Source organism: Heterodontus francisci, chromosome 15 (genome assembly GCF_036365525.1).
Source record: "Heterodontus francisci isolate sHetFra1 chromosome 15, sHetFra1.hap1, whole genome shotgun sequence".
Classification (NCBI taxonomy): Eukaryota; Metazoa; Chordata; class Chondrichthyes; order Heterodontiformes; family Heterodontidae; genus Heterodontus; species Heterodontus francisci.
Genome location: NC_090385.1, coordinates 54,662,259 through 54,681,692, shown reverse-complemented (window position 1 = coordinate 54,681,692; position 19,434 = coordinate 54,662,259). Strand labels below are relative to the sequence as shown.

The following is a 19,434-nucleotide window of genomic DNA, read 5'->3' as shown; positions in this document are numbered from 1 at the left end:
CAGACCCACCGGCCGTCCATGTCTCCGCTTTAAAGACGTCTGCAAACGCGACATGAAATCCTGTGACATTGATCACAAGTCGTGGGAGTCAGTTGCCAGCGTTCGCCAGAGCTGGCGGGCAGCCATAAAGGCAGGGCTAAAGTGTGGCGAGTTGAAGAGACTTAGCAGTTGGCAGGACAAAAGACAGAGGCGCAAGGGAAGAGCCAACTGTGTAACAGCCCCGACAATCAAATTTTTCTGCAGCACCTGTGGAAGAGCCTGTCACTCTAGAATTGGCCTTTATAGCCACTCCAGGCGCTGCTCCACACACCACTGACCACCTCCAGGCGCTTACCCATTGTCTCTCGAGATAAGGAGGCCAAAGAAGACTCAAGTAAAAGCAAAATACTGCAGATGCTGGAAATTTCAAATAAAAACAGAAAGTGCTGGAAATACTCAGCAGGTCAGGCAGCATCTGTGGAGAGAGAAATAGAGTTCACATTTCAGGTCTGTGACCTTTCATCAGAACTGGCAAAGGTTAGAAAAGAATTAGGTTTTAAGCAAATGAACAGTGCGGGGGGGGGGGGCAGGTGTTGGTGAGGAAGAGAACAAAAGGGAAGGTGTGCGATAGGGCAGAGAGCAGGAGAGATTAAATAACGAAGATGTCATGGGACAAAGGCAAAGACAGTGTCAATGCTTGTGGTGAAAGACAAAGCATTAGTCCAGAGAGAGTGTGTTAATGGCAAAGTAATGAGCATCTTTGTCCAAAGCACCACATGAAAAATAGACACATGGTTAAAAAATAAAACAAAACAAAAATAGAAAATTAAAAAAAAGCCAATCATGCTCTGAAATTGTTGAACTCAATGTTGAGTACGCAAGGCTGTAGAGTGCCTAATTGAAAGATCAGGTGCTGCTCCTCAAGCTTGCATTGATGTTTAGTTTAGTTATACAGCACTGAAACAGGCCCTTCGGCCCACCGAGTCTGTGCCGACCATCAACCACCCATATTATACTAATCCTACACTAATTCCAAATTCCTACCACATCCCCACCTGTTCCTATATTTCCCTACCACCTACCTATACTAGGGGCAATTTATAATGGCCAATTAACCTATCAACCAGAAAGTCTTTGGCATGTGGGAGGAAACCCACGCAGACACGGAGAACTTGCAAACTCCACACAGGTAGTACCCAGAATTGAACCCGGGTCGCTGGAGCTGTGAGGCTGCGGTGCTAACCACTGCGCCACTGTGTTCACTGGAACACTGCAGCAGCCGAGGCTAGAAATGTAGGCATGAGAGCCGGGGGGAGTGGGGGGGGGGGGGGGGGGGGTTGAAATGGCAAGCAACCGGAAGCTCAGGGTCATGCTTTTGGACTGAGCGGAGATATTCTGCAAAGCAGTCACACAATCTACGTTTGGTCTCCCCAATGTAGAGGCGATCGCATTGTGAGCAGTGAGTACAGTATACTAAATTGAAGGAACTACAAGTAAATCGCTGCTTCACCTGCAAGGAGTGTTTGAGGTCTTGGATGGTGAGGAGAGAGGAGGTAAAAGGTAGGTATTACATCTCCTGCGATTGCATGGGAAGGAGCCTTGGGAAGGGGATAAGATCTTGAGGGTGATGGAGGAATGGACCAGGGCGTCATAGAAGGAACTATCCCTTCGGAATGCTGACGGGGGAGGGGAAGGGAAGATGTGTTTGCTGGTGGCATCACGCTGGAGGTGGCTTTGTCTTTCACCACAAGCATTAACACTCTCTTTGCCTTTGTCCCATGACATCTTTGTTATTTAATCTCTCCTGCTCTCTGCCCTATCGCACACCTTCCCTTTGTTTGCACACCCACCCTTCACTTGTTTAAAACCGAATTCTTTTATAATCTTTGCCAGTTCTGATGAGAGGACACAGACCTGAAATGTTAACTCTGCTTCTCTCGCTCCACAAATGCTGCCTGACCTGATGAGTATTTCCTGCACTATTTTTATTTTAGCACTTCTCCAGTTGAATATTTTCACATTGAATTTTTCCTTCTCCTTTTTCATAACGACTCTAAACCCAATTGTGGTCACTGTTTCCCAAATGCTGCCCCACTGAAACATGCTCCATTTGCCAAACTTCATTCCCCAGACCTAGATTCAGCAGTGTGTCTTTCCTTGTTGGGCAGAAGATATGCTGACCAAGGAAGTTCTCTTATACACATTTCAGGAATTCTTTCCCCTCTTTGCCTTTCACACTGTTATTTTTCCAGTCTACTTTAGGATAATTGAAGTCCCACATTATCACTACCCTAGGGCTCTTGCATTTTTCTACAAGTTGCCTGCAAATTTACTTCTCTATCCCCTTCCCACTATTTGATGACCTATAGTATACAGCCAGCAGTCTAATAGCTCCTCTATTGTTCCTTAATTCTAACTAAACAGATTCTATGAACCCTCAAAGCACTTCATTCATTTCTAGTGCTGTAACACTTTGAACAATACTGCCACACCCCCTCCTTTTTTCCTCCCCCATCTTTCCTGAATACATTGTTGCCAGGAATATTTAGTGCCCATTCCTCCCCTTGTTTGAACTGTCTCCATTACCGCCACCATATCATAATACCATGTGGCTATTTGTGCCTCGAGCTCAATAATCTCATTCACCATGCTCTGTGCATTTACGCACATGACCTCCAAACCCACCCTGACCTGCCTCACATTTTCCCCGTCTGGCCCCTCCTATTTCTGAACTAATTTTATTCTAATGCTAAGATTATTTCTCCGTCCTTCGTGCACGCCTTGAAGCTCCTCTCTAATGCTTCATTCTGCTGCCCCTCCCCCTGCCAAATTAGTATAAACCCTCCTCACAGTACTAACTAATCTCCCTGTGAGGCAATTGGACCCAGCCCTGTTGATGTGCAAGCTGTCCATCTTGTACAGGTACCTCCTAACCATATCCGGTCCTAATGCCCCAGGAATCTGAAGCCCTTCCTCCTATACCATTTCTCCAGCCATGCATTAATCTGCCTTATCTTACTGCTCCTACTCACTAACAATAGTCATCTCTCAATGACTATCTTTGAGGTTCTGCTCTTTATCTTTCTCTCTAGCTGTGGAAACTTTGCTTGTAGGACTTCAACCCTTTTCATACTTATTGGTTCAAACATGAACCACATCTCTGGCTGTTTCCGTTCGCCCAGCACTTTGTGACCTCCTAACATAGTCTTAACTGTTCCCCATCATGCCTCAATCACTGGCACCCCACCATCTTTCTGTCTCCAAAGTCACCTTTGTCACTCATGCCTTACCGTCAAGATACCCTTTCTCATCCTTCACTCTTGAGCAGTCCTTCTTTCTTAAACTTCTCACTTCCAGGCATGCTCATCCTTCTGTCGCACTCCTTTGAGTCCAGATCCTTCAACCACCATTACATTCAAATTACTTGGTTTCCAAGAATCACCCTTTAGTCCTGGTTTCTTCTCCCTCATTCCCCCTATATCTGATTTCCTACTCAATCCCTTGATCTGACATCCACCCATAACCACCCCTCATCTAGTCCCCTTCAGTACACACTTTCTCTTCCTTCAGTCCCTGTCCCTCATCTCTTGTCCCTTCTATCTCCTCTTTCCCAGCTCCCCAACCCGCACCAACCAATAACTTTTTCTGGGTTTGCCCTCCAGATATTTATCTTGCATGCAGCATTTCATAGACGAGCCCTCAAGCTCAGGTGAATCCTGTCCAATATCTAGGTTAATTTGTAATTTGTAATTAGACAGAAAACCCATAATACTGAATTCTAGCTATTGGCTATAACAGGCATTTTCACATAACTTCACGACTTTGGAAGGTGGCAGAATAAACATTTCACTAGACTAAATTACAAAAATAAAATACTGCGGATGCTGGAAATCTGAAATTAAAACAGAAAATTTTGGAAATACTCAGCATCTACGGAGAGAGAAACAGAAGGAATGGCTGGAATGTTACGCCCCTCCCTCCCGCCCACAGGAGGCTGGTGACCTGGCGGGGGTCGTAAAATTGAGTGGGAGGCGGGGTGGGAGCCATTCTAGATGCCTTCCCGCCCCCTGCTGCAATTTTACGATGGGTGGCAGCGAGAAACCGCCTGCCCACCCCAGGCCAAACAAGGCCCTAAAATGGCCAATTAACCGCCACTCAAGGGCCTCCTCCCGCTGCCAGCAGTATTTTACCGGCAGCGGGCGGGTGACACAGGCCCTCCAGGTGGCTGCCAAGTAAAACTGGCATCCTCCTTGAGGGCTGGGGGAGGTGGGGGAGGTCCCCTCCCATTCGGGTACCCTGTGCCCCACGGAAGCTCCATTCCCCCCCACCACCCCTTCCCAACCTTACTGCACTACACTCCACCCCACCCTCCCTTACCCAGCCGACTGTCCTCAGCAAAGCCCCAGAGACTTACCTTTTTTTTCGGGCCGGCGTCCACGATCCTGCTGTGGCTGGGTGCAGTCCCAGCAGTGGCCATCGCTCCTGGTGGCGCTGCTGGGACAGAGAATTGCCGGCCCGCTGATTGGCCAGCAGCTCCATTAGATGGGACTTCCTGCCTCAGGGTGGCGGAAGACCGGCCCAAGACCAATTAAGAGCCTGGGGAGCGTAAAATCCTGGCTTGGTTCCCCAGGCCTGCCCTCGACATTTTGGCTGGTGGGCAGAGTCTCCCGCCCAAACTAAAATTCTGGCTGATGTTTAAAACCTATTACATTTCTAACTTTTCTCAGTTTTGATCAAAGGTCATCGACTTGAAATGTTACCTGTTTCTCTTTCCACAAATGCTGCCAGGCCTGCTGAGTATTTCCAGCCTGTTCTGCTTTTACTTCGAGACTGTGTTTGGTATAAAATGTGAAACTGATTTTAGTGACTAGTAAATGGATAAATGAATAGAAACACTAAATTTCCAAAAGTTACAGGCTTAACTATCTGTCCTCCAAAAAGGTAGAAGATAACGGAAAAAAATTTGCTGTTAAATACCAATGTAAATCAGGCAGGGCACAGGATCCCTGAATATTAACCTTTACACATTGGTTTGCTAACCAAATATGAAATCATTCTGGATTATTAATCTCCGTCTGGTGGCTTTAGACAGACTTTCCCATTTAAGTAGGACAGACTGAAAAAATACATCTCAAAAGGCGATCAAAATAAACTCAATCTAAATATGTATTCCTCAAAAGGAGATGCCAAACATATCTACAAATAAACGACAGCACATGTTTGTATTTGAATTAAAAGGCTAAGGCCATCAGTCAGACCCAAGGGGGCGGATTCTAATGTGCAGACACACTGGCATCTGATATTTCCACATTTCCCATGCACTATGTGCAGCGCACCTATTAGTGGCTTTTAAACAAAGCCACTTCATGAACATCCAACTTTCGGTTTCCTATCCAACTAGCAACAGCGAGCATGATGACTATCACCCAAAACCCTCACTCTGCCTTCTCAAGCCTACTCCAGCACATCACTCCTCGCATCAACCTACAGACGCACCCACTCCCTCTCTGTCTTTACACTTCCTTACATTCCCATCTATCCATCCACCACTCACCTTCATCCTTGCGCAATGCCATGCCTCTACCTCATAGCCACCCTTAATAAATGCTCTCCATCCACCGGGTGAACACATGCCATTACTCTTACTCATAGGTTTCTTCTTTTCCTCCTTGCTGGAGAAGAAAGCACAGAACACCAGGTAGAGACAGACAGAGAACCGAGCGGGTCTTCCACAGAACTTGCAATTAACAGTAGAAGAGGAGGGGCTGCAGATCAGTGGAGTCTCAGCATTCCTGGCCATTGTAGATGAGGAGGTGGAAGCATCCCAGCTACTTGGCGACATAATTAAATATGATAGCCACATGGCATACAACATTCAGTCATGTTGACCTGATGTCAACAGCAGGTGAAATGTGATGGGCATGATAACTTTAAACATTCTTACCTTGACAGTATTTATTTGTGTCTTTTATCACCCACAGGGCCATCACGAGCCCAGCAGGAGGCAGATGAGGTCACTGACAAAACCTCAGAGCTCAATCCCCTTGAGGGTACAACATCACAAGGTTTCTATGGGCTGTGCACCAGGTCAAATACAGCACAAACCTGTTCGAGAGATTGTTGAAGTTTCACATGTTGCCTTGCACTTCACAAGCGAGCAAGCGCAGATGGGTTAAATCAGGGACAGCAATGGAGAGTCCACATTGGAGGGTGCAGGACTCTCTAAACTCTGCTCAACTGGATACAGATGCTGTACCCTGGAGACTGTTGATAACAGGATACTTGGTCAGCAACAGTACAGAATGTGCAATGTGTTAACAGGTGGTCCAAGCACACTGTGCACATCTGCAGAGAGATTAGAGTCACAGAGTTATACAGCACAGAAACAGGCCCTTCGGCCCATCGTGTCTGTGCTGGCCATCAAGCACCTATCCTAATCCCATTTTCCAGCACTTGGCCCGTAGCCTTGTACGCTATGGCATTTCAAGTGCTCATCTTAAATGTTGAGAGGGTTCCTGCCTCTACCACCCCTTCAGTCAGTGTGATCCAGATTCCAATCACTCTTTGGGTGAAAAAAAACTTTCCTCAAATCCCCTCTAAACCTCCTGCCCCTTACCTTAAATCTATGCCCCCTGGTTATTGACACCTCCGTAAGGGAAAAAGTTTCTTTCTATATATCTTATCAATGCCCCTCATAATTTTGTATACCTCAAATCAGGTCCCCCCTCAGCCTTTTCTGCTCTAAGGAAAACAACCCTAGCCTTTTCAGTCTCTCTTCACAGCTGAAATGCTCCAGCCCAGACAACATACTGGTGAATCTCCTCTGCACCCTCTCCAGTGCAATCACATCCTTCCTATAGTGTGGCAACCAGAACTGTACACAGTACTCCAGCTGTGACCTAACTAGCGTTTTATACAGCTCCATCATAATCTCCCTGCTCTTATATTCTATGCCTCGGCTAATAAAGGCAAGTATCCCATATGCCTTCCTAACCACCTTATCTACCTGTGCTGCTGCCTTCAGCAATCTATGGACAAGTACATCAAGGTCCCTCTGACCCTCTGTACTTCCTAGGGTCCTATCATCCATTGTATATTCCCTTGCCTTGTTAGTCCTCCCAAAATGCATTACCTCACAGTTCTCTGGGTTAAATTCCATGTGCCACTGCTCTGCCCATCTTACCAGCCCATCTATATCATTTTGTAATCTGAGGCTTTCCTCCTCACTATTTATGACATCACCAATCATACCTCCTATATTCACGTCTAAGTCATTATTGTGCGCTACAAATAGCAAGGGTCCCAGCACCAAGCCCTGCAGTACACCACTGGTCACAGGCTTCCACTCGCAAAAACAACCCTCGACCATCACCTTCTAACTCCTGCCACTAAGCCAATTTTGGATCCAATTTGCCAAATTGCCCTGGATGCCATGGGCCCTTATCTTCTTAACCAATCCCCCGTGCGGGACCTTATCACCTTACTGTAGTGCATGTAGACTACATCAACTGCTTTACCCTCATCTACACATCTAGTCACCACCTCAAAAAATTCAATCAAGTTTGTTAGAGACGATCTCCCCGACAAAGCCATGCTGACTATCCCTGATTAATCCCTGCCTCTCCAAGTGAAGATTAATCCTGTCCCCCAGAACTTTGCCCCAATAGTTTCCCTACCACTGATGTTCGACACACTGGCCTGTAATTACCTGGTTTATCCCTGCTACCCTTCTTGAATAATGGTACCACATTCGCTGTCCTCCAGTCCTCTGGTACCTCTCTTGTGGCCAGAGAGGATTTGAAAATTTGTGTCAGAGCCCTTGCTATCTCCTCCCTTGCCTCACATAACAGCCTGGGAATTTATCCACTTTTAAGCCCGCTAAAACAGCTAATACTTCCTCCTTTTCAATGCTAATTTGTTCAAGTACATCACAATCCCCTTCCCTGATCTCTACCCCAAGATCATCCTTCTTCATAGTGAACACAGATGAAAAGTAATCATTTAAAACCTCACCTATGTCCTTGGCTCCACACAGATTGTCACTTTGGTCCCTACTGGGCCCTACTCTTTCCCTGGTTATCCTCTTGCCCTTAATATACTTATGAAATGCCTTGGGATTTTTCTTTATCTTGCCCGGCAGTGTTTTTTCATGTTCCCTCTTCACTCTCCTAATTACTTTTTTTAAGCACCCCCTGCACTTTCTATACTCCTCCAGGGCCTCTGCTGTTTTCAGCGCTCTGAATCTGCTATAAGCCTCCTTTTTTCTTATCCAATCCTCTATATCCCTTGACATCCAGGGTTCCCTGGACTGGTTGGTCCTACCCTTCACCTTTATGGGAACATGTTGGTCCTGAACTCTCACCATTTCATTTTTGAATGACTCCCACTGGTCTGATGTAGACTTTCCTATTAGTAGCTGCTCCCAGTCCGCTTTGGCCGGATCCTGTTTTATCATATTGAAAATCAGCCTTCCCCCAATTCAGTACTTTTATTTCCAGTTCCTCTTTGTCCTTTTCTTATGTTCTTATGGTCACTATCCCCAAAATGCTCCCCCACTGACACTTATACTACTTGTCCAGCTTCACTCCCTAGGTTTAAGTCCAGTACCGCCCCTTCTTCTGTAGTAGGACTTTCTACGTGCTGGCTCATAAAGCACTCCTGTATGCACTTTAAGAATTCCACCCCCTTTAAGCCTTTTGCACTAAGACTATCCCAGTTGATATTGGGGAAGTTGAAATCCCCTATTATTACACTATTATTTTTACACCTCAGAGATTTGCCTACATATCTGCTCCTCTATCTCTCCCTGACTGCTTGGAGGTCTGCAGTACACTCCCAGCCAAGTGATTGTCCCCTTTTTGTTTTTAAGTTTTACCCATATGGCCTCATTTGAGGAATCTTCTAAGATATCATCCCTCCTTACTGCAGTATTTGACTCCTTGATCAACAGTGCAATGTCAGCTCCTCCTTTACACCCTCCCCTGTCACGCCTGAAGATCCTATACGCTGGAATATTGAGCTGCTAGCCCGGCCCTTCCCTCAACCATGTCTCTGTGATAGCAATATCATATTCCCAAGTGTTAATCAACGTCTTCAATTCATCTGCCTTACTAGTAAGACTCCTTGCGTTAAAATAGATGCAATCCAGCCTTGCATTATTCGGTTGTGCCGTAATAGGTCTATATATGCTCTGCCTTCCAGATTACAGGAATCCGCCTCAGCCTGAGTGGCATGCTGTCATGGGCCATTAAGGTGATGTCTCCTTCCATTGATAGTGTTCAACTGCATGGAGAATCAAACACGTCAATTAAATAAATGCATGCAGGCCTTCAACACTGTTTGCACACTTTGGGTGCCACCTTAAAAACGGGATGGCCTTTCAGCACCCATTAATGTGCAGCAAAATGTTCCCCAGCACAGTGGTAGCAGGCAAATGCGACTGGGCCATGAGAGGGATAATGGCAAAAGAAAGACTGTGCTCAAAATGTTTCCAATTCTCACCTGTTGTTCTCCCCCCACCAACAACACCCTCAGTACCCAACATGCTACCTCATGTCTCGATGGCAGAAGCTACCCCTGGACAGGTGCAGCTGGAGCAGTGTTTGGAGGGGTCCTCACAGGCTCTAAAATCCAGAGTATGTCGCGAAGGGCAACGTATCAGAGCAGGATCTGAGCAGCCTGCCTCTCTCTCAATACTGAAGCCACAGGAGTTGCACCATGTAGACACAATAGAAAAATGAAGAGTTAAGGTTTGTAGCTGCACAAGGGTGTCTTACACATTTCATACACTTAAGCATCATTTATATGCATCAAATGAACAAGCATTATTATCTTGAACTACTTTCCCATGTTGTGCACTCTGGGTTACTGTTTGGCAACTGTCCTCTTCCAATTGTTTGATGAATAGGAAGACCTGAATTGACAGCAGCTAAAAGGGGGACATGAAAGAGATGCCTGGTTGTTTGTAGGACCACTTTTTGTGTAGTGGCATTGGCTGGGGGGGGCAGCAAAAATGGCTTTTGCATGCGGTTCATAAGGCTGAGATGGGTACACTGGTGGTGCAATAATGAGGACATCCTGAGCAGCAATGTGCATCACTGGTGGTGCATTGCCCACAGCACCTTCCGCCTCCTTGTCTTCCTCATTCTCCGAAGCAGCTCTGTGCTCTCCGCCTCGGCCCTCCTGCAGGTCCAAACCCCGCTGCTGGACAATGTTGTGCAGAGCGCAGCACATGACTATTCTTGAGATCCTGGCTGATGCGAACTGAATGCGTCCAGGCACCTGAAGCGCATCTTCAGCATGCCGTTGGCTTGTTTGATGATACAAAAGTGGCCATATGGCATTCATTGCAATGTTCTTGGGCCCCATTCCTCAGGTTTCTGAGAATATCATCAGCCATGTTTAAGGGGATACCCCTTGTTGCCGAGCAACCAGCTGGGAACTCTGTTTCCAGATGTGAAGACAGGGCAAAAGCATCATGGAAGCTGCCTGGAAATCTTGCGCGCACCTGCATAAAAATCTTTTTGTGGTTGCACATGGATGGAGTGGAAGCCCTTATAGTTGCCAAACACCCCGGATGATCTGGGGTTTCCTTAATTGCCACGTGTGCAATGACACTGCGCCTGTGGGAAGCTAGCCAGAGCTGCAAACCCGAGCATCTGCTCATTCTGACTGTCATTATCACAGGAAAAAGTATATATTTGGCCTTTCCTTCTGTTAAACAAGCCAGCAGTCACCTGTCTTATACATTTGCGTGCTACTGACTGTGAATTCCTGCAAATGTCTCTGGCCGAGCCCTGGAAGAATCTACAGGGCAAAACATTAAGGTGGTGGGGACTGACAGCTATTGGTAAAACGTGGCCACCAGGTCCATCTGGCAGCAGGTCTTGTTCCAGGAGGCTACAAATGTCTGTCACCACCAGATACAACACCCTGAACTTCCTGAGACACTGGTATTCAGACATGTCAAGGAAAATCATCCTCTGCCTGGACATCCTGTGTGCAGGCTATGGCGTCCTAAAAGCTGCACCTCTCTGCTGCCCCCCCCACTCTCTCCTGTGGAACTAAAGGTTTATGACCAAAAGGCTACTGCTGGTGTTGGTGCTTGCCTTGGTCCTCACCTGACATCCAATCTAAAACAGTGTAAAGGAGATGTAGGGGGGCATTTTATCCTGGCGGCAGGGATCTCGACGTCTGGAAAAACCGACGCTGAGATCCCTGCCGCCGCTTCTTACATGGAAGGCCCGCCGAATTTAGTGCCAATCAGGCACTTAAGCGGACAGCAGCAGGCCTTCCATGGGATCAAGAACCCTGTCTCTGGAAGTTCCACCCTTGCAGAACTGCTGGCCAATCAGAGGCTGGAAGCTGCATGCAATGCTACCGCGGAGGCAGTGGCTATTACTGCAGGTGCACCTACCGGAGGCTGAGGAGCATTGCAGGAACCAGGCCTCAGGTAGGTCAAGACGGGAGGGGTCGGCAGCAAAGGCAAGGGGTGGCCCTCAGTGCACCCCCACCCCCCAACCCTTTTCTGATGCTGAGTCCCTCGTTCAGGCACTAAGTGTCCGTTCACAGGCCTTCCCACCCCAGACTAAATTTTAGCAGAGGCGGGAAGGTGGCAGGATTCCCCCCCCCCACCCCCATGCCACCATCACACCCAATTTTATGCTCTCCCCGCCTCCAAATACGCCTTGGGGGAAGAGCATAAAATTCCCCCCAAAGTGTTTGCTTTAATTTGAAATATTTTACATTACGGTAACTAATTATTTAGTTTTTTTAGTTTAGTTTAGAGATACAGCACTGAAACAGGCCCTTCGGCCCACCGAGTCTGTGCCGACAATCAACCACCCATTTATACTAATCCTACACTAATTCCATATTCCTACCACATCCCCACCTGTCCCTATATTTCCCTACCACCTACCTATACTAGGGGCAATTGCTAATTATATCACAGTATTTGTGATCACCAATAAAGTAGGACAGTCAATGATACCATAGCATGGTATTCTGTTAGATTTTAAATGCTCTTCGTCATTCTGTATTACTTAGCCAATGTTACAGCAGAGTGCCATATTTTTGATCTTGCAGTACAATAAACTGTCCTTGTGAACTTCTTTCTACTGTTATGTGTTTAAAAATATGTAGAAACTTTGTTTACTTTTGACTACCAAGATGAGAACCAGCCATAATTTAAATGAAAATCAGTTTGCCAGATTTGACTTGTGTGAATAAAATTTATGTTCATCAACTATCGATTACAAATATAATGATACAATGACAGCAATTGCTCTAATCAGAGAGCCATTGAATGCAGGATATCATGTTACCTTTGTGAAAAATGAATTGGTATTGATCAGCACATATACAGCTAAATGAACAACTTTTCAATTGTTCATTAGTGCTATGATTCATCTTAGCAAGTTAAATTCTTGCTGCAATCAAGCAATTTATAATACAGTGCTCCCGTCAAATAACTGTAGTACAAGGTAGAATACAATTCTTTCACCAGACATCAAAAGTTCTCACCAGATGACACAATACTGTCTTCACTCAAACAGTAGGGTTAAGTGTTCCAGGTTCAGAATTGTGCACTTTCCTTTGCTCATTGGACTAGAGTTGGAATTAGACCCTGATACATTAAATTAAAGTCATCTCATTCTGCTGGCCAGTAATGATCTAAGTAAAATCAATTCAGGCAGTATTAAATTATGGAACTGCTTAGAGTTTAATAACCTCACCTCAAGAGAGGCAAGGATAGGCAGTGTTGCAAAGATAACTCATGGTAAATTTGAGATCAATATTGAACCACACCATCAGTGCAGTGAAATGCACTGTAAAGGACCCAGAGTTGGGAGAGTTTGATCACTAGATCCAAAAAAAACTCATGCAATTTATAAATATTTTCTAGCACATTATTTGGTACATACATAATTGCACGCAGGCAAAAATATCAATAGTGTAAGTATTTTACAGCTACACCCCTCTTTCAGGTCAATGATCACATGACATCATTGGTACTTAGAAATATTCTGATACCTGAAGTGACCAAAATGGAAACAGTCAAAATCTGCTCAGGTAAAGCAGCAAAGCAGCCGAATTATTTTTAGCAAAGTTTCCACCAACTCACATTCCCCCTTGTAAAATTCCCATCTTCACTCCCTCAAGCTGAAGGGTCACAAACCGAAGTGTACCTGGAGCATAACTGGCCTAGCCATCCATCACTAGAGCCACACCAGGCCTCAACTCTTTCAGAAAAACTGTTCACTACTTTGGAGAGCAAAAGTAACTAGAGACCCCTATTCTCTATTACCAACTGTTTCCTTAAACCTCTCCTCCCATCCCATCTACAAGTGTGAGGAGCTCAGTCTCTCTTGGTGACTAAGAAACCTATCTGCTCCCTCTGCTGTTTCCCCCTTTCTCTTACTTACTAACTCAAACTTCCTTCCTATTCCCAAACCTGTGTCTTTAGTTTTGCTTCTATCTATGTCCTTTCCAAATTATTTCATCCATGAGACCTACCTCCTGCCCTCAACCACCAAAATACCTTTCCTGGCCACTATGCAAGTTGTTTTAAATGATTCCCTCTCCTCAGGCACTATGGCTCTCCCATTCAAACCACTGCCATAACCTCCTTCTCAAAAACCCATCCTCAAGGGCCGAATGGCCTCCTTCTGCGCTATGACATATATATTACTCCAACCTGTTCCTCTTAAAAATTGTTGAACATGTTTTCACCTCTCGATCCATGTCGATTTTTCCTCAATTCCCAATTTATATCTCTTCAATCAGGATTCTGCCCCGCCCATATTACAAAAACAGTTTGAACGAACAACATTCTCTGACTGTGGTTCCTTATCCCACATCCTTCTTGGCCTCTCTGCAGCCTTCAACAAGGTTGACCACACCACCCTCCTTCAACATCTCTGCTCCATTGTCCAGCTTGGCTGGGAATGCCCCCAATTAGTTTCATTCTTAGTAATCTAATGATAGCCAAAGCAAATCTACCAACAGCCCCTGTATCATGATCTCTGGAGTCTCCCAGGGAAGCATCCTTGGCTCCCTTCTCTTCCTTACCTACATGCTGTTCTTGGTGATATCATTTGCAGACATGGAATCAGCTTTCACATGTCTGCTTATGACATCTATCTCTACTTGCTTACTACTACTCTCAACTTCTCCATTGCCTCTGTGCTGTCACGACAGCTTGTCCAATATCAGACTTGGGTGGGTCAAAATCTCCTCCAGCTAAACTGTAGGAAAACCAAAGCCCTTTTCTTCAACCACCAATATAAATTCCATACCCTTGCCGCTGACTACACCCTACTGCCTTGGCCACTCGATATCCTGTTTAACCATGATCTGAACTTCTAAACCCATATTCACACTATCACAAAGACACCAAGTTTCCACCACCGTTAATACGGTCAGACTCTGCCCCTACCTCAGTCCACTTGCTGCTACAACCTTCATGCATGCCTTTAACATTTCCAGACTTGATTATTCCAATGCTCTGTGGTCAGCCTCCTGTCCTCCATAAACTTCAGCTGCCCATATCCTATGGCAGACAAAGTCCCATTCCCCATCACCCCGGTTGAAGATGTCAAAAGAAAAAAAAAAGACTTGCATTTATATTGCGTCTTTCATGACCACTGGAGGTCTCAATGTGCTTTATAGCCAATGGAATACTTTTCAAGTGCAGTCATTGTTGTAATATAGGAAACGCTGCAATAAATTTGGGCACAGCAAGATCCCACAAACAGCAATGTGGTAATGACCAGCTAATCTGTTTTTGCGATATTGGTTGAAGGATAAATATTGGCAGTGACGCTGGGGATAATTCCCTTGCTCTTTTTCAAAATAGTGCTATGGGATCTTTTACCTCCACCTTAGAAAGCATGCAGGGCCTCGGTTTAACGTCTCATCCAAAAGATGTCACCTCCGGTACTTTGGCTCCTGGTCCCAAAGGTCTCAAATTTTAAATTTTCATCCTTTTATTTAAATCTTTTCATGGCCTCACTGTTCCCTCTGTAACCTTTTCCACCACTACCCCTCCCTGGACCTCTCCATTCCTAATTCTGCATTCTTGTACACCTATGCCCCTGCACACCATCAGCAGACTTGCCTTCAGCTGTCAGGGCCTCAGTCTGGAATTCTCACCCCAAAACCTTCCACCTCTCCATCTCCTTTAAGTCCCTCCATCCAACCCACGTCTTTGACCATACTTTAGGTCACTTCCCCAGATCGCTCCATCTTTGCATCACAATTATTCCTTACACCTCTGAACTGTCTTGAGATATTTCCCTACATTTAAAAAGATGCTAAATAAATGCAAGTAATTGGGCTGGATTTTAAATTGGTGACATGCTGGCTGAGGGAGAGCCTGGTAGCGCTGGAAGTTTCACCAGTGTGTTTGTCAGTGGCTTTTTAACCTGGTCACTGCATTAGCATCTGACTTCCAGGGTTCCTGACCATGTAGCGTGAACAGACATGACGATTTCCTGCATGAGTCTATTTTAGCTGAAATATTTAAAGGCACCCTGCAAAGGTGAAAGTTGAAGGGTTGTCCAGGTGTTTTAACAACAATGGATTCCCAACGTTGCAAGGCTGCACTCACTTCAATGGTGCCTCCCTAGAGCTGATGGTATGGTCTGTAAGGGCCCACAGGGAGATTCTTGTCCCTACTGACAGGAGGGAGAAGCCTGCCTCAGAGAGCAAGGCATGGCTGGAGATTGCAGAAAAGGTCCGCAGCAAGTGTAGGGCCACGCTCCTGGATACAGTGTCAGATCAGGTCAGGGAAGGTGAGTGCAATGGCACATTCAAGTACATCCTGATGGGAGTCTAACCTCAAACCTCTTCACTCTGCTTTCCCAAACAGACTCCTGCAAATCACTAATGCTAACTTACCTTGCAGCTGCACCCATCCCTCTCACACTCACCCTCATATCCATCTCCCACAGCGACCCTTGACAAATGTTGTCCATCCATCCACTCAACACATTCTGGTACTCTCAGTCATGGACCTCTTCTTTCCTTTCTTGGAGCAGAGGAGAGCACAGAACAACGGAGAGGCAAAATGAGCAGGAGGTGGACATCCAGCCATTTCCATACTGACAGCTACAGAGGTGGCAGGAGAGACAAGCCAAGTCTCGGCATGCTTGGAGGTGGAGAGATGAGGGCCTTGCAGCTACCTGGTAACAGAATTACATTTTGCACAGCCACATGGCAAAGAACAGTTGCTCATGTTGATTTAATGTCATCACAGAACTCATGTACACACACACACACGTACACACGCGCACACACACACACACCTTAGTCGGACTGCCAACATCACAAGTGAGCAAGAGCAGACAGATTGAGGAGGCAGGGACAGCTGCAGAGATTTCCTGTTGGAGGGCCCAGGACCCTCCAAGCTCTGTTCAGCTGGCCACAGATGCTGAGCTTTTGGGGCCATTGGCAAAGACGATATTTCTGGAGTTGCAGCAAAATGAGAGGTGCTGGCAGCCTTTCCATTCACACTGTGTAAGCTTGGAGACACAGTACACTGCATGATGCTCCCTGTCCATCTAGCAGAGTTTGTCCCTGCCCAGGAGCAGGTGGGGAAGTCTTTGGCAGGGCTCACGGGCTCCAAAGCCCAATGGACTATTGGTCAACAGCATCTCAGCAGTCAGAGCCTGCCTCTCTCTGCTGAAGCCACAGGGGTGTACCACATAGGAGTAGCAGAAAAATAACAAAGATTTGTAGTTGCACAAAGGTATGCACATGTGGTGTTTAACACAATGTTAAATTGTTAAGTTTCTGTTCAATTTTTCTGCAAGATTATTATTTGTTTGCACAATGTTCCCATTTTGCCCATTTTTGCTTGCTGCCTGCCAAGTGACCTTGAGCAATGGGTGCCTGTGTCAGGGATGCTTCATTGATTGTACAGCTGCTTTGTGTTAGGGGATGGGTGGAGGGTGGGCCAAGTGGATTCTGAATATGGCTACCAGATGGGTGCACTGCTTCAATCTAACTGAACACTGCCAGAATTAGGCCATCCAGGCAATAATATGCATGACTGTTGGTGCCCTTGCCACACCACATTCCTCCTCCTCTGAAGAGGCAGTGCACTCAGCACCTTCTTCCTCCTACAGCTCCAATCCTCGCCGTTGCGCTAGGTTCTGCAGAGCGCAGCACACCATTATCATTCTTGCTATCCGGGCTGGTGCATAGTGAAGGCCCCCAGATCTGACCAGGCACCTGAAGTGCATTCTCAGCATTCAGATTGCTTGCTTGATGGCAGTTGTTGTGGTCCTGTGATTTCTGGCTGTACCTCTCCTGGGCCTCATTGTCTGGGCTCCTAAGGGGTGTCATCAGCCATGTCTTGATGGGTAGTTCCTGTCTCCAAGATGTCAGCCACTAACTCTACTTCAAGGTCCAAAGAGCTGAGACAGTGTTGACTGGAACAGGACAAAAGCATCATGACAGCTCCCTGGGAAACTTGCTCAAACATACATGATGATCTTTTTGTGGTTGCACATGAGCTGCACACTGATAAGTGAAAGCCTCTGAGGTTGACGAAGACGCCAGGTGATCTGGAGTGCCTTGACTGCCACATACGTGCAGTTGATGACTCCCTAGACTTGTGGGAAGCCAGCCAGAGCTGTCAAGCTGAGCATCCGCTCATTCTGACTGGCCTCTTTGGTTGCAAAGTGTAGATAATTCCCAGCCCTAGCAAACATGGCATCAGTCACATGTGTGATACATTTGTGGGCAGCAGATTACGAGTTTCTGTAAATATTTCCTGCAGATCCCTGGAAGGAACAAGTAGCAAAGAAATTAAGGGTAGTGGTGACTTTGACAGCAACCATCTATTTGGCAGGAGATCATCTTCCAGGATGTTGCAAATATCAGCAACCATACGATGTGACATTGAGCTTCCATAGGCACTGATGTTCGGACACACCAAGGAAGCTGATCCACTGCCTATATACTGGGTGTTGGGGTTTCGCCTTCTGCAAGCTGCACGTCCGGCTCATCCCCTCTCTGCTGTGAAGCAACAGGCCAGTGAGAAGGTTCTGGTGCTGCTCATCTTGGTTCTCAGTAAATCTGCATAAGCAGCACCCATGCTGAACTTATGTCTGACAGATGGGAAGTGTAGGTCAGATGCACAAAACTCCAAAGTAGCAGAAATGACCAAAGTATTGGAAGTCACCTCCAAAGTAGTGAAAGCAGACTCTCAGAACAAGCACTGTGAGCAAAAGCCTTTCACTTAGGTAAGGAAGGAGGTGTGAGATCGGAGTACTTATAGGATATTTCTGTCTGCAATTTGTTCAGTCCCCTTAATTCTGCTGTCTTTTTGCCTTGCTTTCACTGGCAAGTTCCAGGAAGCTCAGGAAACTCGCATACTCAGAGTTAAATTCAAAAAGCAGAGTTAAATTCAAAAAGCAGAGTTAAATTCAAAAAGCAGAGTTAAATTCAAAAAGCAGAGTTAAATTCAAAAAGCAGAGTTAAATTCAAAAAGCAGAGTTAAAACAGCTGCTAAATTACCTTTTAACGTATTTAAATTGGTAACCTGCCTCTCCCAAGCGGATTTCTCATATGCAGCTGAATGCGCTGCAGTTAAAAGTGGACACTGGTGGGTTACAGCCGGATTCCCGACAAACTGTCAATTTCAGCCCTTTTAACCACCCTCCCCCTCCGAAACTCACTCGCTTTTTTTTTTATGTTAAAATTCCCCTCTGTTTCTGGAGAGAGAAATGATTGAGGGATATGACAAAAAGGTAGGTAGGTTGGACTTGAGATCAGGCAAAAAAGGATTAGGTTTGTTACATCATATGGCCTTTTCCTGTTCCTATACATTATATTTCTCTGCTGAAATTCAGTAACTTTGCACATATAATGCGGATAGGTAGGTTCAACCAGATAATACTCTTTTCATTCATTTCTTTGCAGTATCACTCACCTATCTTCTTTAATGCCACACATCCGGATTCGGTCAGTGTTTGTCCAGTCGTGAACACCGTTGTACAGCGAGGCTGTGGCAAGCATGACAGGTGAAGACCGATAACAGTAGTTGCACTCCTTCACAGCTCCAATCTGAATGACAAAAAAAAATTTGCAACTAGAGGTATTTGTAATACATTCTTGCTCCAAAGCCTGACGTACAACATTGCAATTTTACTATTCTGAAGTGAAGCTCTTTTGGCACGTGCACAAAGCAGGATCTGATTGTCAAGATGTTGATAACCTGAAACTACTGTATAGGTGTGTTGAAGACCTTAGGAAGGATATACTAGCCTTGGAGGGAGTCCAGCATAGATTTACTAGAATAATACCTAGACTCCAAAGGTTAAGCTCGGAGGAGGAGAGATTAACAAACTAGGGTTATACTCCCTGAAACTTAGAAGGCTAAGCGGTGATGAATGAAGCTCAAGATATTAAGGGGAACAGAGAGAGTAGATTGGGAGAAACTAT

General features: G+C 45.8%; 1 protein-coding gene across 6 annotated transcripts in view; it reads right to left on the bottom strand.

Moving 5' to 3' along the window:
- Positions 1 to 19,434, bottom strand: part of LOC137377667 (BCL-6 corepressor-like protein 1) — a 355,666-nt gene that overhangs the window by 169,815 nt on the left and 166,417 nt on the right. For 5 of the 6 annotated variants that reach the window (XM_068047573.1, XM_068047570.1, XM_068047571.1 and 2 more), the window contains one exon: positions 18,923 to 19,056. In XM_068047573.1, coding sequence (XP_067903674.1) covers positions 18,923 to 19,008 — 86 coding nt within the window. In that variant the 5' untranslated portion in view covers positions 19,009 to 19,056. Of the gene's footprint in view, positions 1 to 18,922; positions 19,057 to 19,434 lie in introns of those variants that run through there. The other variant, XM_068047576.1, reaches the window with a different exon arrangement.